The 17,105-nt window shown below is 58.4% G+C and overlaps 1 protein-coding gene across 7 annotated transcripts; it reads left to right on the top strand.

Annotated features, from left to right (window-relative positions):
* Positions 1–117: 117 nt before the first annotated feature.
* Positions 118–16,659, top strand: MAP4K2 (mitogen-activated protein kinase kinase kinase kinase 2). 7 transcript variants are annotated; one of them, XM_073014911.1, is made up of 32 exons: positions 118–243; positions 362–419; positions 651–741; positions 822–886; positions 1,190–1,245; positions 1,553–1,600; positions 1,688–1,730; positions 2,126–2,198; positions 2,278–2,409; positions 2,483–2,545; positions 2,911–2,992; positions 3,087–3,194; positions 3,582–3,660; positions 3,789–3,847; positions 4,418–4,461; positions 5,295–5,333; positions 5,423–5,456; positions 5,578–5,683; positions 5,766–5,854; positions 5,933–5,974; positions 6,063–6,147; positions 6,242–6,321; positions 6,401–6,461; positions 6,564–6,681; positions 12,386–12,444; positions 12,533–12,636; positions 12,722–12,926; positions 15,296–15,364; positions 15,485–15,571; positions 15,797–15,867; positions 15,971–16,026; positions 16,132–16,659. In XM_073014911.1, exons 1-32 carry the CDS (start codon positions 148–150, stop codon positions 16,217–16,219), a joined length of 2,490 nt encoding a protein of 829 aa, XP_072871012.1. In that variant the 5' UTR covers positions 118–147; the 3' UTR covers positions 16,220–16,659. The 7 variants fall into 7 exon arrangements, with proteins under 7 accessions (XP_072871012.1, XP_037855031.1, XP_072871014.1 ...); XM_037999103.2 differs by having other exon boundaries at positions 12,722–12,899; XM_073014913.1 differs by having other exon boundaries at positions 5,790–5,854.
* The last annotated feature ends 446 nt before the right edge of the window (positions 16,660–17,105 follow it).

Consider the following 17,105-nt stretch of genomic DNA (forward strand, 5'->3'; position numbering starts at 1 on the left):
CCCGGCACGGCCCCGCCCCCGGGCCCCAGCCCCGCCCCCGCGGCCTCAGAACCACTGGCGCCCGCCCCGCCCCGCCCCGCGCTGCCCAGCGCCGGCTCCGCAGCTCGCGCCCGCCCGCCCGCCCGCCGGCCCGCCCGGCGCCGGGCCATGGCGCTGCTGCGGGATGTGTCGCTGCAGGACCCGCGGGACCGCTTCGAGCTGCTGCAGCGCGTGGGGGCCGGGACCTATGGCGACGTCTACAAGGTGCGCCGGGCGACGGGACGGGCGGGAGAGTCGGGAGGAGGGTGCCAGCCCCGCACCCCGCGGCGGGATCCAGCCCCCGGCCCCGCCCCCCATCCCGCTTCACCCTCCGCCCCTGCAGGCCCGCGACACGGTCACGTCCGAACTGGCCGCCGTGAAGATAGTCAAGCTAGACCCAGGTGAGGGCCCGGGTCGGGCCTCTGCGCCAGAGGGAGGGCAGATTGCCTGCGGGCGCGGGGTGCGGGCGGAGGGTTGACGTTTCCGAGACCCCTGAGAGGCGTACCCCAGGAGGTGCTGTCACCTGGCACCTGCCTGGTCCGGAGGGAGGCACTCTGTGCCCATTTTGCAGATGGGGGCACTGAGTCAGGGCAACCCCAGCGCGCCCCCCCATGATGCTTTGTGCTTCCCAGGGGACGACATCAGCTCCCTCCAGCAGGAAATCACCATCCTGCGTGAGTGCCGTCACCCCAATGTGGTGGCCTACATTGGCAGCTACCTCAGGTGAGGCTGCCTTATCCTCCTGGCCCCAGGCAGCCCCCATGCGACCTACTGTGTGCCCACTCCAGCTCTTTGTCCCCTAGGAATGACCGCTTGTGGATCTGCATGGAGTTCTGCGGAGGGGGCTCCCTGCAGGAGATTTACCATGGTGAGGCCACAGCTCCAGGCCCCAGCAGGCCCCAGCCTTCCCCCACCCCCACCCCCACCCCATTGGGGTACCGGAGGGGAACTCTGGGCCCTGGACTTGGGCTCCTCTCCACTCCTGCCTGGCTGTGTGACCTTGAGAGAAATGCTGTCCATCTCTGGCTTTAGTATCCTACACTAAGTTGGGAGGGGACGTGGCCAACACGGCTTTCACTTAACAGTGCCTGCTGCTTTTCCCATACAGGGTAGCCTGGGAGGGTGGGCATGACCCCGGGCCCCCAGGCCAGCCTCTCCCTTTTCCTTTCAGCCACTGGGCCCCTGGAGGAGCGGCAGATTGCCTACGTCTGCCGAGAGGCTCTGAAGGTAGCTGGGCCTGTGAGGTGCCCACACCTCTGGTCTCCAGAAGCTGTGGGCTGGGAGCCCAGATGACCAGCAGGGAGGCGGGTGGAGTGCCTCGGGTGGGGCTGGCCCGAGGGGCCAGGTCCTGGGGAAGAGGGGCCCCAGCCCTGTTGCCGGAAGCAGCCCATTTCCCTCTTGGCTCAGTCACTTCCTGTTTGGGGAGAGGGGAGGAAGAAGCAGCCTGGGTGGGGGGCCCCAGTCCTGAGAGGGGGTTCGGGGGAGGTGGGACAGTGCTGGGTGGCTGCTCTCAGGGACTCCTTTTTGTCCCCAGGGGCTCCACCACCTGCATTCTCAGGGGAAGATCCACAGAGACATCAAGGTAGGCGCCAGGCCGAAGGCATTCCTGGGAGGGAGGAGGAGGCCCTCGGGGGCACCAGACGGGATTCTCTCTCCTCCATTCCCACAGGGAGCCAACCTTCTCCTCACTCTCCAGGGAGATGTCAAGCTGGGTCAGTACCCTGGGGACACGATCAGGGTGAGGGTTCTGTGGACCCTCCCTGGCTACCCTGGACTCAAGGGTTGGGTGTCACTGGGCGAGTCACTTTGCCACTTGAGTCTCAGTTTCCCTGCTTAGAAGATGGAACGGTACTCTCTCCCTGCTGGAAAATGGAGGAGGTTGGGTCCGCACGGAGTTGACATGGGACCAGGCACTCCGTCAGGGATAGAGGGTGGTTGATGCCTCTCAGGAGAGGGACCTGGCCTTGCCTAGGGCCTGCGGCAGCTGTGACCAAGCAGGGCCACCTGCCCATTTGAGCCCTGCCAGGTGCAACCGGAGCCAGAGCCCTGGGCGTGGGAGGGTGAGTGGCAGCCAGAGGGCTGGTGAGAGTGGCTGTTTCTCCCACAGCTGACTTTGGGGTGTCAGGCGAGCTGACAGCGTCTGTGGCCAAGAGGAGGTCTTTCATTGGGACTCCCTACTGGTGAGGCTGCGCCTAGGGCAGAGGGGCAGGGGCCACAGAGGGGGGCACCCGGCCATCCCACCTGTGACCCCACCTCTAGGATGGCTCCGGAGGTGGCTGCCGTGGAGCGCAAAGGTGGCTACAACGAGCTATGTGACGTCTGGGCCCTGGGCATCACCGCCATTGAGCTGGGCGAGCTGCAGCCCCCTCTGTTTCACCTGCACCCCATGAGGTCAGCCCAACACTTGCCCCTCACCTGACCCTTGACCTGCTGCCCGTGGCCCCTGACCTCGCGCCCTCCACAGGGCCCTGATGCTCATGTCGAAGAGCAGCTTCCAGCCGCCTAAACTGAGAGATAAGACTCGCTGGTAAGGGCCGCACCTTGCTGCCGGGACCCCCTTTTCTGTCAGCCCCGTAGTGGACAAGGAGCCTCTGCCAGCTCCCGGGGGGCAACCCCAAGAGCCCTGTCCTCTCTGAGCCACTACAGACCATCTGAGTGAGGGGCCTGGTCCTTCTGTGGGCTGAAGACCCAGCGTGGTCATGAAAGAAGGGCAGACGGTTGGTGGAGGAGCCGCTGTGTCTCAAGGCAGCGTTGCTCGGCCAGTGGCCCTCGGCCTCAGCTGGCTCCTTCCTGGGCGGGCCCAGCGGATACCTCTGGAGGGGTGATGGGGCGGCTGGCAGGACACCCTGCACGAGGGCTAACGTGGATCTGGGGGGCTCTTGTGCCCACTAGGACCCAGAATTTCCACCACTTCCTCAAATTGGCCCTGACCAAGAATCCCAAGAAGAGGCCGACAGCAGAGAAGCTCCTGCAGGTGGGAGGCAGGGGGCTGGGAGAGGGGCCTAGTGCTCAAAAGCAGGGCCCTGGATCGGGGGCCAACCTGATCACCTCCCTCTCCGACTTTCCAGCACCCGTTCACAACCCAGCAGCTCCCTCGGGCCCTCCTCACACAGCTGCTGGACAAAGCCAGTGACCCTCATCTAGGGACCCCCTCCCCTGAGGACTGTGAGCTGGAGGTAGGTGAGGGGGCTGGAAAGTGAGTCTCGGGCAGGTCCGCTTAGGAGGAGCCCAAGGGCGGTGTTGGTGGAGGTTCCTTTCATTGGCACCATTCCAGCTTGGGGAGTCTCTGCCATGCTGAGTTTTACACCCCCCCTTGATAGATCCCTGCCCTTGAGCCCAAGCTGACCATGACCATGACTGTGCCATTTTCTTGCTTTCTGTATGATTTTTGGCACTTCTCTGTGTGGGGTCTCTTATCTGTGAAGTGGGGATCCATTTTATTTCATGATAGTCCCAGAGGACTGTCATGAAAGCAAAATGCACTGGTGCATGGGAAGCTCCTAGAGCAGCCCTGGCATGAGGCGCGTGCCAGGTGTGTCCACACTATTTCTGTTTTTCCTTAGACCTATGACATGTTTCCAGACACCATTCACTCCCGGGGGCAGCACGGCCCAGCCGAGAGGACCCCTTCGGAGATCCAGTGTGAGTCTGCAGCAGGGGCTGTGAGTGTGCAGATTTTGGGGGGCCTGTGTGCGCACGGATTTGGTGTGAGTGTAGGGGGTCCATCCTGAGACTCCAGCTCCTTAACCCCTGTACTCTGGGCCCCCCAGTTCACCAGGTGAAATTTGGCGCCCCACGCAGGAAGGAAACTGACCCACTGAATGAGCCGGTGAGCAGGCAGGCCTTGAGGGGAAGGTGGTGCCCAGAGCTGGGGCAGGGAGGTCGGATGGAGGCCGAGCAGCTCAAATCAAGGGAGATTTGAAGCTGGGTGACCTCAGGCCTTGGACCTTGGGCTGTCCAAGCAAGCCTGTTCTACCCAGGGACCTGGAGGGCTAGGGGCTCCTTCCTGGCTCAAGTTCTTTTAGGTGGGTGGCTGGAAAGTAGCACAGAGACCCTGCCTTTCCCAAAAGGAGGCCGTCATGTGCCCGAGCCCCCACCCTACCCTGCTCAGCCTCGTTTTCCCACCTGTGTGTCCCCGGTGATCTGACTCCCTGTCTCTGCTCTCACCGGTTCTGTCACTGTCTCTCCTCACCCCCCAGCCTGTCTCTTCCTCCTTCGCTGTCTGTTGCCCTCTCTTTCACAGTCTTCAGCTCTGCCTTCCATTGTCTGTGTCTCTCATCTCCTGTGTGTTTCCATCTCACCTTCCCTGTCTGTCTTTCCTCTCCTGAATCTCTTGACCGCCCTCTCACATCGTGTCTATCTCTGCTTTTTCCGTGGTCTCTACCTCGGTTTCCCCCAGTGGGAGGAAGAGTGGACACTACTGGGAAAGGAAGAGCTCAGTGGGTAAGTGAGGGATGGGGAAGCTGCAGGGGGCGGCAGGGGCGGCAGGGGCGGCAGAAAGACTGACCTCTGACCCGGCACGGTGGCTCACGCCTAGAATCCCAGCACTTTAGGAGGCTGAGGTGGGTGGATTGCCTGAGGTCAGGAGTTTGAGACCAGCTTTGCCAACATGGTGAAACCCCATTTCTACTTAAAATACAAAAATTAGGCTGGGCACGGTGGCTCACACCTGTAATCCCAGCACTTTGGGAAGCTGAGGTGGGTGGATCACCTGAGGTCAGGCGTTTGAGACCAGTTTTGCCAACATGGTGAAACCCCATCTCTACTTAAAACACAAAAATTAGGCTGGCTGCGGTGGCTTACGCCTGTAATCCCAGCACTTTGGTAGGCCAAAGTGGGCGGATCACAAGGTCAGGAGTTTGAGACCAGCCTGGCCAACATGTGAAAGCCCATCTCTAGTAAAAATACAAAAAATTAGCTGGTGTGGTGGCACATGTCTGTAATCCCAGCTACTTAGGAAGCTAAGGCGGGAGAATCGCTTGAACCCAGGAAGTGGAGGTTGCAGTGAGTTGAGATTGCGCCACTGCACTCCAGCCTGGGCAACAGAGCAAGACTCCATCTCAAATAAATAAACAAACAAAAGTTAGCTGGGCATGGTGGCCCATGCCTGTAATCCCAGTTACTCGGGAGGCTGAGGCAGGAGAATTTGGGAGGTAGAGGTTGCAGTGAACTGAGATCTTGCCATTGCACTCCAGCCTGGGTGATAAGAGCGAAACTCTGTCTCAAAAAAAAAAAAAAAAAAGGCTGACCTCTGACCCCTCTGCCCCACTGCCCAGGAGCCTGCTGCAGTCGGTCCAGGAGGCCCTGGAGGAAAGGTGAGGGGCATGGACCTGGGGGAGGGGTAAGGGGTGGACGGCCTCGGTGCCAGTCACACCATGCCTCACGCCTCATCTCCCTCCCACAGGAGCCTGACCATTCGGTCAGCCTCAGAATTCCAGGTGCCACATGGAGGGAGGCTGGAGCTAGGATCCAGGCCACTGCAGAGGGTACGATTGGGAGTGGGACATGGTTACAGGGCAACTTGGTAATGGCCGGGCTGGGCCCTGCCCCTCCTACCAGGAGCTGGACTCCCCAGAAGATGCCATGGGAACCATCAAGCGGGCCCCGTTCCTAGGGCCACTCCCCACTGAGCCTCCAGCAGAGGAGCCTCTGTCCAGTCCCCCAGGTGAGTCCCAGGCTTGGGAGACCAGGAGGCAGCCCCAGGGTGGGGGCTGCAGCAGGAAATTGCAGCGTGCCTGTGCCTGCAGGAACCCTGCCCCCACCTCCTTCAGGCCCCAACAGCGCCCCACTGCTGCCCACGGCCTGGGCCACCATGAAGCAGCGGGAGGATCCTGAGGTGAGTGGGTGCTACGGGGGTGGGGAGACGGGTGGCTACAGCTGTCACATCAGCCCTGACTCCTTCCCTCCCTCCCAGAGGTCGTCCTGCCACGGGCTCCCCCCAACCCCCAAGGTGCACGTAAGTGTTTGCCCCAAGCCCTGCAGTCCCACAGCCCCGCCACCCACCACCCCTGCCCTCCCTCACCAGCCTCTTGCCTCCTTCGCAGATGGGCGCCTGCTTCTCCAAGGTCTTCAACGGCTGCCCCCTGCGGATCCACGCTGCTGTCACCTGGATTCACCCTGTTACTCGGGGTAGGCAGGGGCAGGGAGGAAGTGGGAGCCCAAGGAATCTCTCAGCTTGGGCCAGGGGCGTGTCTGACCTCTGACCCCATGCCTAAACTGGCAGACCAGTTCCTGATGGTGGGGGCCGAGGAAGGCATCTACACACTCAACCTGCATGAACTGCATGAGGATACGCTGGAGAAGGTGAGACCTGGCTGACTGGGGGGGGCAGAGGCCTTGGGGGGCCTGGGGTGTTGACCGCCTGTCCCTCTGTCGCCTCCAGCTGATTTCACATCGCTGCTCCTGGCTCTACTGCGTGAACAACGTGCTGCTGTCACTCTCAGGTACAAGGTGGGACAGGCAGGGAGGCAGGGCCCGCAGGGGCTCCAGCGCCTCAGCATCCTGCCCACCAACACCCCAGGCCCAGCCTCTCCTCCTTTCTGCAGGGAAATCCACGCACATCTGGGCCCATGACCTCCCAGGCCTGTTTGAGCAGCGGAGGCTACAGCAACAGGTTCCCCTCTCCATCCCCACCAACCGCCTCACCCAGCGCATCATCCCCAGGTCAGGGATCTTGGGCTTGCAGGGAGCGGGAGGCAGAGGGGCAGCGAGGGGCTGGAACATGGCCTTGCCAGTTCCTGGGATTGCAGCAATCTTAGACATGTTACTCTGCCTCTCTGAGCGCCGTTTCCTCCTCTGTCAATACAATTGATGGCCTTCCCACCCCTCCCCACCGCTGGTTGGGAGGCAAGAAGGAGATAGTGGATGTGAAAGTGCTTTCCAAGTTGTGGGAGCTGTGGTTGTTCGGATGTGAGGCTTGACAGTTAAGCAAACGTTTACTGAGCACTTATGCTATGTTGGCCCCTGTGCTGGGCTTTGGGACATGGATAATGCCATGAGTCCTTGCTTTCAAGAAACGGGGGAGATGGGTGAGTCCTTGCTTTCAAGAAACAGCGGGGCTGGGTGTGGTGGCTTACGCCTGTAATCCCAATCCTGCAATCTGAGGCAGGATTGTTTGAGGCCACGTGTTTGAGATCAGCCTGAAAACAGGGAGACCTTGTCTCTACAAAAAATCAAAAAAGGCCAAGCTGGGTGGCTCATGCCTGTAATCCCAGCACTTTGGGAGGCTGAGGCGGGTGGATCACGAGGTCAGGAGATTGAGGCCATCCTGGCTAATATGGTGAAACCCTGTCTCTAGTAAAAATACAAAAAAAATTAGCTGGACGTGGTGGCACATGCCTGTAGTCCCAGCTACTCTGGAGGCTGAGGCAGGAGAATCGCTTGAACCCGAGAGGCAGAGGTTGCAGTGAGCCGAGATCACGCCACTGCACTCCAGCCTGGCCGACAGCGAGACTTTGTCTTTTTTTTTTTTTTTTTTTTTTTTTGAGACGGAGTCTCGCTCTGTGGCCGAGGCTGGAGTGCAGTGGCCGGATCTCGGCTCACTGCAAGCTCCGCCTCCCGGGTTTACGCCATTCTCCTGCCTCAGCCTCCCGAGTAGCTGGGACTACAGGCGCCTGCCACCTCGCCTGGCTAGTTTTTTATATTTTTTAGTAGAGACGGGGTTTCACGGTGTTCGCCAGGATGGTCTCGATTTCCTGACCTCGTGATCCGCCCGTCTCGGCCTCCCAAAGTGCTGGGATTACAGGCTTGAGCCACCGCGCCCGGCCCAAGACTTTGTCTTACAAAAGAAAAAAAAAATCAAAAAATGGGGCTGGGTGCAGTGGTTCACGCCTATAATCCTGGCACTTTGGGAGGCCAAGGTGGGCGAATCATGAGGTCAGGAGTTTGAGCTACCTCCAGCTACTCGGGAGGCTGAGGCAGAAGAATTGCTTGAACCCTAGAGGCAGAGGTTGCAGTGAGTGGAGATGGCGCCACTGCACTCCAGCTAGGGTGACAGAGTGAGACTCCGTCTCAAAAAAAAAAAAAAAAAAAAAAAAGAAAAGGAAAAAATTAGCTGAGCATGGTGGCCTGGGCATGGCGTTGTGTGCTGGTGGTCCCAGCCATTCAGGAGGCTGAGGCGGGAGGATTGCTTGAGCCCAGGAGGTTGAGGTTGAAGTTGATGTGAACTGTGATGGCGATCGTACCACTGCACTGAAGCCTGGGCAACAGAGCAAGACCTTGTCTCAAAAAGAAAAAGAGAAATGTGGACGGTTAGCACCGGGTACTGAGGTCCAGTTAGAGGGAGAGCTGGGAGGGTGGAGAGGCTTCAGAGACCGGGCAAGCTTGGGAGGTTTGAAAGTGTGTCAGGGTTTCTAGGCAGATGAGGTAGAGAATGGCATTCCAGGCAGGGGGAAGAGCAAGTATGTGTTAGTATGTGTTGGGGTGGAGCAGCCTGGTGAGCTGGGGAGGTGTAAAGGTTTGCCTGGGGGCCAGGCACAGTGGCTCACGCCTGTAATTCCAGCACTTTGAGAGGCCAGGGTGGGTGGATCAACTGAGTCAGGAGTTCAAGACCAGCCTGGTCAACATGGTGAAACCCCATCCCTACTAAAAATACCATAATTAGCCGGGCATGGTGGCAGGCGTCTGTAATCCCAGCTACTTGGAAGGCTGAGGCAGGAGAATCACTTGAACCTGGGAGGCAGAGGTTGCAGTGAGCCGAGATCGCACCATTGCACTCCAACCTGGGCGACAGAGCAAGACTCTGTTCTCAAAAAAAAAAAAGTCCACCTGAGGGAGGAGGCAAAGCAGCCCAGGAGGAAGCTGCACTACGCTGGTGGCAGAGCCCTGCCTTTCTGCCTTAGATGCTGGCCTAGGATTTTAAAGGGATCCCTCTGTATGCTGATCAGGATTCTCTCTTTTTTTTTTTTTTTGAGACAGAGTCGCACTCTGTCACCCAAACTGGAGTGCGGTGGCGCGTTCTCGGCTCACTGCAACCTCCGCCTACCAGGTTCAAGCGATTCTCCTGCTTCAGCCCCATGAAGTGCTGGGAGTATAGGCGCCCGCCACCACACTCAACTAATTTCTGTATTTTTAGTAGAGACGGGGTTTCACCATGTTGGCCAGGCTGGTCTCAAACTCCTGACCTCAAGTGATCTGCCTGCCTCGGCCTCCCAAAGTGCTGGGATTACAGGGTTGAGCCACCGCGCCCGGCTGGGATTCTTTCTCTTGTCGGTGATGCAAGTCACTAGCTTAAGCACAAAAGAGAATTTAACAACTCATGGAACTGAAAATCCAGGATCAGGATTTGCTTCAGGCTCAGCCGTATCCAGGCTTCGGTGGCACCACAGGCTCCCATCTGCGTTTCCTGGCTCTGTTTTTCTCTTGTCTTCATTTTCACTGCAGACTATGGTCTTCAACAGGGGCATCAGGAAAGGCCTTGCTGAAAAAGTGTTGGTTGAGCAAAGACTTAGAGGAGGTGATGGCACAAGCTCTGTGGATACCTGCGGAAGGGTATCCTCGGCCGAGGGGATGGCCAGGGCAAAGGTCTGGTGGCAGGAGTGGGCCTGGCCTGTTTGAGGAACAACAAGGAAGTCATTGTGGCCAGAATGAGGGAGAGGGAGATGATCAGGGAGGGCCCCATGGCCACAGTGCAGCCTTTGGCTTGACTCAGAGCAGCCCGGGGGCCACTATGGAGGAGTGACATGGGTTGAGATCATCTTCAGGAGCTCACTCAAACTGCTGTGTTGAGAACAGAGCGAAGGGGGCGAGGGTGGAAGCTGGAGTCCCGTCAGGAGGCTGCAGGAGGTGGTGGTAGCTTGTGCCGGGGTAGCAGTGATGGGGGTGAAAAATTGATCAGAGGCCAGGCATGGTGGTTCACACCTGTAATCTCAGCACTTTGGGAGGCCAAAGCAAGCAGATCACTTGAGCCCAGGAGTTTGAGACCAGCCTGGCAACATAGGGACCCCCCGGTCTTTACAAAAAATACAAAAATTAGTCGGGTGTGGTGGCATGCCTATGGTCCCAGCTACTTGGAAGGCTGAGATGGGAGGATCCCTTGAGCCTGGGAGGCAGAGGTTGCAGTGAGCCAAGATTGCACCATTGCCCTCCAGCCTGGGTGATGGAGCTAGATCCTATCACAGGAAAAAAAAAAAAAAGAGAGTCCGGGCATGGTGGCTCACGCCTGTAATCCCAGCACTTTGGGAGACTGAGGTGGGTGGATCATCTGAGGTCAGGAGTTCAAGACCAGCCTGACCAACATAGTGAAACCCCATCTTTACTAAAAATACAAAAATTAGCCAGGCGTGGTGGCGGGTGCCTGTAATCCCAGCTACTCAGGAGGCTGAGACAGGAGAACTGCTTGAACCCAGGAGATGGAGGTTGCAGTGAGCCAAGATCGTGTCACTGCACTCCAGCTTGGGCAACAGAGCAAGACTCCATCTCAAAAAAAGAAAAACAGAAGAGAAAAACAGTCAGATTCTGATTCTCTTTTGAAAGTTGAGCCAGTAGGATTTCCTGATGAAAGAGAAAGAGGAGTCAAGGGTGGTTCCAAGGTTTTTGGCCTGGGTATCAGGAAGGATAGAGCTGTCATCAGTTGAAGGTGGGGCAGTTTCAAGGGGAGCTGAATTCAATTTTGTTGCATGAAGATGCCTATTAGATGTGCAAGTGGGACCTGTGTAAGTCCATGGCGGGGTGGGGCTGGGCTCTGAAGGGAGGGGCCCTGGGCTATGGGCCCCGACATTGTCATGACCAGGTGGGTGGTGTGGGAAGCAGTGGACCAGGTACAGAGGGTAGGAGAGGCCAGGCCAGTGGCTGCAACAGCTGGGGAGCTCGGGAGGGCCCTTCCTGCAACGTGCTCACTCCAGGACCACATCTGGAGCCCTGTGGCCTTGGGGCTTCCTGAGCTCAGTCCCCAAGTGAGCCTCTGCTTTGGCCCAGGACCTACAGGATACAGGCCCATCAGAGCCCCAACAGGTCACAGGCAGCTTTGAGCCTGTGTTCAGGAAATGGCAGAGGCGCAGTGAGCATTTTGAATGCAAAGAACAGAGAACTGGAGTTGTTTGGAGAAAAAACAAATACAAAATATATGCCTTTGTCCCATCCAAAGACCAGATGGGAAGGAGAGTGGGAGGAATGTGGGGCGAGGGAGGGATGAGGACCAGGGACAGGGAGAGACAGATATTAGTTTCCTCCATGTCCTGGCAGAGGGTACAAACAGGACCCAGGCCGCTGGGTGGAGGTGGCAGGGCTGGTGACAGGAAGCCCCATTCCCCAGAGGAAGAAACAGGCTCAGAGGGTCCCCTGCAGGGATAGGGGACACCCAGTGGCCAAGGCAAGGGCCCCTCTGATGACTGTCCCTCACTGCTTCTCCCCTGATAGCAAGGCGAGCCACCCCCTGGCCCCACAGGGCTGTTGCCTCAGTTGGAGAAGCAGAGGGCAGGCCATTTGCCTTTTGAAGTTTATTCACTGCCCCGGGCCTGTTTTCCCATCTGTGAAATGGGCCGTGGGCGCTCTGTGTAACCTGGTGGGGCTGGAGCCTGCATGCTCCCCGGCCCCTCCACGCTCTCATTTCTTCATTCATTTCTTTTCTTTTTTTTTTTTTTTTGAGACAGAGTTTCGCTCTTGTTGCCTGGGCTGGAGTCCAATGGCACGATCTCGGCTCACTGCAACTTCCGCCTCCTAGGTTCAAGTGATTCTCCTACTTAGGCTCCCAAGTAGCTGGGATTACAGGCATGCGCCACCACGCCTGGCTAATTTTGTATTTTTAGTAGAGATGGGGTTTCTCCATGTTGGTCAGGCTGGTCTCAAACTCCCCACCTCAGGTGATCTGCCCACCTCGCCCTCCTGAAGTGCTGGGATTACAGGCGTGAGCCACTGCGCCCAGCATTTCTTTATTTATACCTTGCCTTTACCTGACAAGGATTTTCAGTGACTCAAAATAGGTGGAAAGTCCTAATATGTGATGACAGGAGCTGGCCCTCTGTGAGCACATATGATTCCCAGCACTGCCGAGAGCACCTCCCCTGTATTAACTCATGAAACCTTCACTGTGACCCTCCAGGGTGGGCCCCACCATTATCTCCAATCTACAGATGATGAAACAGGCATGGAGAGGTTAAGTGGCTTGCCCGAAGTCACACGGAGCTAGAAGCAATTCTGAGACCCAAAACCCTGGCCTGGATGGAGACACTCCATCCTGGCTGCAGGCCCGGAAGACTGGCTTCAGGTCTTCCGCCCTTCCCAGCTGTTCTTGGGACAGGTTACTTTGTGTCTCTAAGTCTCAGTCTTACTTGTAAAGAGGGAAGATGATAGTGCCTGCCTCAGAGTGCTCTGCAGGGGCCTTGCCCATGGATGGCATCCCGGACACAGGCCCTGGTTGTCACCCCTACAGGCGCTTTGCTCTGTCCACCAAGATTCCTGACACCAAAGGCTGCTTGCAGTGTCGTGTGGGTAAGAAGTGGGCTGGGTGGGGTGGGGTGGGGCCTGGTGGGGGGCAGTGCAGGCCTAGCCCGGTGCCCACTGCCTGCTCCCCTGCCAGTGCGGAACCCCTACACGGGTGCCACCTTCCTGCTGGCCGCCCTGCCCACCAGTCTGCTCCTGCTGCAGTGGTACGAGCCGCTGCAGAAGTTCCTGCTGCTGAAGGTGAGGGGCGGTGGGGGGAGGCCCAGGGTACCCTCAGAGCTCTGGGGGGAGAAATGGAGACCTGAGCATCCCTGCTGCCCCCTAGAACTTCTCCAGCCCCCTGCCCAGCCCAGCTGGGATGCTGGAGCCGCTGGTGCTGGATGGGAAGGAGTTGCCGCAGGTGTGTGTGGGGGCCGAGGGGCCTGAGGGGCCTGGCTGCCGCGTCCTGTTCCATGTCCTGCCCCTGGAGGCTGGCCTGACGCCTGACATCCTCATCCCACCTGGTGAGCAGAAGGGCCAGGCTGCTGGGGGTAGGTGTGTGTGCATGAGAGACCGAGGGAGGCAGGCAGGGAGGGAGGGCTGAGGCTCCCAAACTAGGCTCCCCACAGCCAGTGGCTCCACAGAGACCTTGAGGGCTGCCATATGGGGTCTGGGGCCCACAGCCTCCCTTCAGCGAGCCTCACCTGGGCTTCCATAAAAGGGTTCATTAAACCAAAGGGCTTGGCAGCTAAGAAAATCCTGGCCAGGCCAGGCATGGTGGCTCACGCCTGTAATCCCAGCGTTTTGGGAGGCCAAGGAGCGGGGCGGGGCTTGAGCTCATGAGTTTGAGACCAGCCTGGACAAGGCTGAGACCCTGACTCTACAAAAAAAACTAGCTTTGGCATGTTGGTGCACGCCTGTGGCCCCAGCTACTTGGGCTGAGGTGGAAGGATCACTTGAGCCTGGGAGGCAGAGGTGGCTGTGAGTCATGTTCGCGCCACTGCACTCCAGCCTGGGTGACAGAGTGAGACCCTGTCTCAAAAAAACAAAAACAAAAACAAAAAACAGTCAACATTGCTCCGGGCTGCAGGGAAGGGGCAGATCTGGCAAGGCAGGGCCTAGAGGCCCCATTCTGAGCCAGGAAGCAGGATTCCAGGTGTTGTGGTAGCTCGGGGTGATAGTGAGCAATGATGGGTAAGGGAGAAGGGAGGGCGCACGTGGTTAAGGCACCTGGTGCCAGGCCCTGAGCCAGGGGTCTCACACACAGGATTTTATTCTTTATTCATTCTATTTATTTATTTTTTATTTATTTTTTTGAGACGGAGTCTCGCTCTGTCACCCAGGCTGGAGTGCAGTGGCCAGATCTCAGCTCACTGCAACCTCCACCTCCCGGGTTTACGCCATTCTCCTGCCTCAGCCTCCCGAGTAGCTGGGACTACGGGCGCCCGCCACCTTGCCTGGCTAGTTTTTTGTATTTTTAGTAGAGACGGGGTTTCACTGTGTTAGCCAGGATGCTCTTGATCTCCTGACCTCATGATCCACCCGCCTCGGCCTCCCAAAGTGCTGGGATTACAGGTTTGAGCCACCGTGCCTGGCCTTTTTTTTAATTTTTGAGACAGAGTCTTGCTCTGTCACCCAGGCTAGAGTGCAGTGGCACGATCTTGGCTCACGGCAACCTCTGCCTCCTGGGTTCAAGCGATCGTCTTGCCTCAGCCTCCTGAGGAGCTGGGATTACAAGCATGTGCCACCACGCCCAGCTACTTTTTGTATTATTAGAAATGGGGTTTCGCCATGTTGGCCAGGCTAGTCTTGAACGCCTGATCTCAGGTGATCTATGGCTTTGGCCTCCCACAGTGCTGGGATTACAGGTGTGAGCCACAGTCCCCAGCCCAGGATTTTATTTTTTTATTTTTTATTTTTTTTTGTTGTTGAGACAGAGTCTCACTTTGTCACCCAGGCTGGAGTGCAGTGGCCGGATCTCAGCTCACTGCAAGCTCCGCCTCCCAGGTTCACGCCATTCTCCTGCCTCAGCCTCCCGAGTAGCTGGGACTACAGACGCCCGCCACCTCGCCCGGCTAGGTTTTTGTATTTTTTTTTTTTTTTTTTTTTTTTTTTTTGAGACGGAGTCTGGCTCTGTCGCCCAGGCTGGAGTGCAGTGGCCGGATCTCAGCTCACTGCAAGCTCCGCCTCCCGGGTTTACGCCATTCTCCTGCCTCAGCCTCCCGAGTAGCTGGGACTACAGGCGCCGCCACCTCGCCCAGCTAGTTTTTTGTATTTTTTAGTAGAAACGGGGTTTCACCGTGTTAGCCAGGATGGTATTGATCTCCTGACCTCGTGATCCGCCCGTCTCGGCCTCCCAAAGTGCTGGGATTACAGGCTTGAGCCACCGCACCCGGCCGGTTTTTGTATTTTTTAGTAGAGACGGGGTTTCACTGTGTTAGCCAGGATGGTCTCGATCTCCTGACCTTGTGATCCGCCCGTCTCAGCCTCCCAAAGTGCTGGGATTACAGGCTTGAGCCACCGCGCCCGGCCCAGGATTTTATTCTTGATCCTCATGATAGCCTCTCAAGGCAGTGCCATCTTGCCTGTGTTATGAGTAAACGGAGGCTCCGAGAGGTAAAGTGACTGGTACCAGGTCACAGTGATTGGGTCACGAGGCCTGGTCCCCCTAAATCTGGAGCCCTCCCGTGGCTCCCCGTGACTCCTACCCCACTCCCCATGAGCCCCAGGATGGGTCACTCATCCTCTCAGAGCCTCGGTTCCCAGCCCTGGAGGAAGATGAGGTTTCCCAGCCGCACAGGGCTGTCGTGAGGCTGACGTGCCCTCATGGCTAAGGGCTCTCTGTAGCCTGGCTCCTGTGTCCACTTGGGGTTGGGGGGACTGGTGGCTCAGCCAGGTGGTTTCTCTTCTCTACCTGCAGAGGGAATCCCAGGCTCAGCTCAGCAGGTGATCCAGGTGGACAGGGACACAGTCCTAGTCAGCTTTGAACGTGAGTGCCCTGGGGGGCAGGGCTTAGGGCAGGGGAGTATGGGGGTGAGGGGACCACATGGGTCTGCCCTCCCAGAAGGGAGCCTCCCTGTCCCCACCCACCAGCCCCCTCCCTGTGCAGGCTGCGTGAGGATTGTCAACATGCAGGGCGAGCCCACGGCCACACTGGCGCCTGAGCTGACCTTTGACTTCCCCATCGAGACTGTGGGTGAGTGAGCCAGAGGTGGGGTGCAGGCTTTTCCCTGGCCTGGAGCACATTGTGGCTTAGGGACTTGGGGCTGGCGGTAGGACGAGGAGGCAGATTCCCCAGCCCCTCTCCTGAGCCATGCTGGTCACCTGAGGTCAGTGAGGACCCCTGTGGCCCAGACCCAGGCTCAGGCGTGGCTGAGGGGGCTCCAGGCCGGGTGCAGGGCTGATGGCCCGGCCCCCGTAGTGTGCCTGCAGGACAGCGTGCTGGCCTTCTGGAGCCATGGGATGCAAGGCCGCAGCCTGGATACCAACGAGGTGAGTGGGGCCCAGGGACCTGGCTATCCCCTGCCTTGTGGTCCCTACCTCTTTGCAGAGGACCTACTGGAGTGGCCTCAGTGCTTCCCACCCATCTTCCCAGGTGACCCAGGAGATCACAGATGAAACAAGGATCTTCCGAGTGCTTGGGGCCCACAGGTAGGCAGTGGCACCCCAGCCTCCCCTTCAGATGCCCCTGAGGCCAGAGAAGGGGCTGATGTGCCAAGTGTCTCCCGCCCTGCCCCCTACTCCTCTCTCCTCCAGAGACATCATCCTGGAGAGCATCCCCACTGACAACCCACAGGCGCACAGCAACCTCTACATCCTCACGGGCCACCAGAGCACCTACTGAGAGCGGCGGGCCTGGCCAGGGGCTCCCCACCCCACCCCACGCCTTAGCTGCAGGCCCTTTTGGGCAAAGGGGCCCATCCCAGACCAGAGGAGCCCAGGCCTTGGCCCTGCTGGGGCTGAAGGGCAGAAGTAATCCTGAGAAATGTTTCAGGCCTGGGGAGGGAGGGGAGCCTTCCACGCCTCTGCAATAACTGGACTGGGGGAGCTGCTGTCACTCCCCCTTCCCCGAGGCAGCCGAGTCCCTAGTGCCCAAGGCAGGCGCCCTGGGCCTGGGCCATTCATTCCATTTTGTTCCACATTTCCTTTCTACTCTTTCTGCCAAGAGCCTGCCCCTGCATTTGTCCTGGGAAACACAGTATTTAAGAGAGAACTATATTGGTATTAAAGCTTGTTTGTTTTACTCCTCTGGTCCCTCTGGGTCGGGGGAGTGAAACCACTTCATCTTCTGCCTCCTTCCCTCCAACACACCTTTCTGTGGGCACCACAGAAGGGCAGGGCCTTGGAGAAGCCAGGTAGAGGTGACAGGAGGCCATGGCCCCCAGCAGCCTTCCCAGGGGCACTGTGCCTTCCCCTGTGCCCTTGCTCAGAACTGACCCTCAGCTTTGCAGTTTGAGGGCTGTGTTGTAGTTTGGCACCCCAAGGATTCATGCAGATGGGGTGCCTCAACAAAGGCACTCTCATCCAGGGCACCCTTGCCCCACCTAGGATCTCACTGGGTGGCCCCTGGTAGGGCCCAGGAGGAGCCCCCCAGAGGGCTGTTCCTTCCAGTCCCAGGGAGGCTGCTGCCTGCGGAGGTAGCCTGTGTGACCTGTATCCCTGCCTCCACCTACTGCTTAGGTGTTAGGCCAGGAACATCAGATGACAGCACGATCATCAGATTGGACGGG

The sequence above is a fragment of the Chlorocebus sabaeus genome, chromosome 1 (assembly GCF_047675955.1).
Source record: "Chlorocebus sabaeus isolate Y175 chromosome 1, mChlSab1.0.hap1, whole genome shotgun sequence".
NCBI classification, from domain to species: domain Eukaryota; kingdom Metazoa; phylum Chordata; class Mammalia; order Primates; family Cercopithecidae; genus Chlorocebus; species Chlorocebus sabaeus.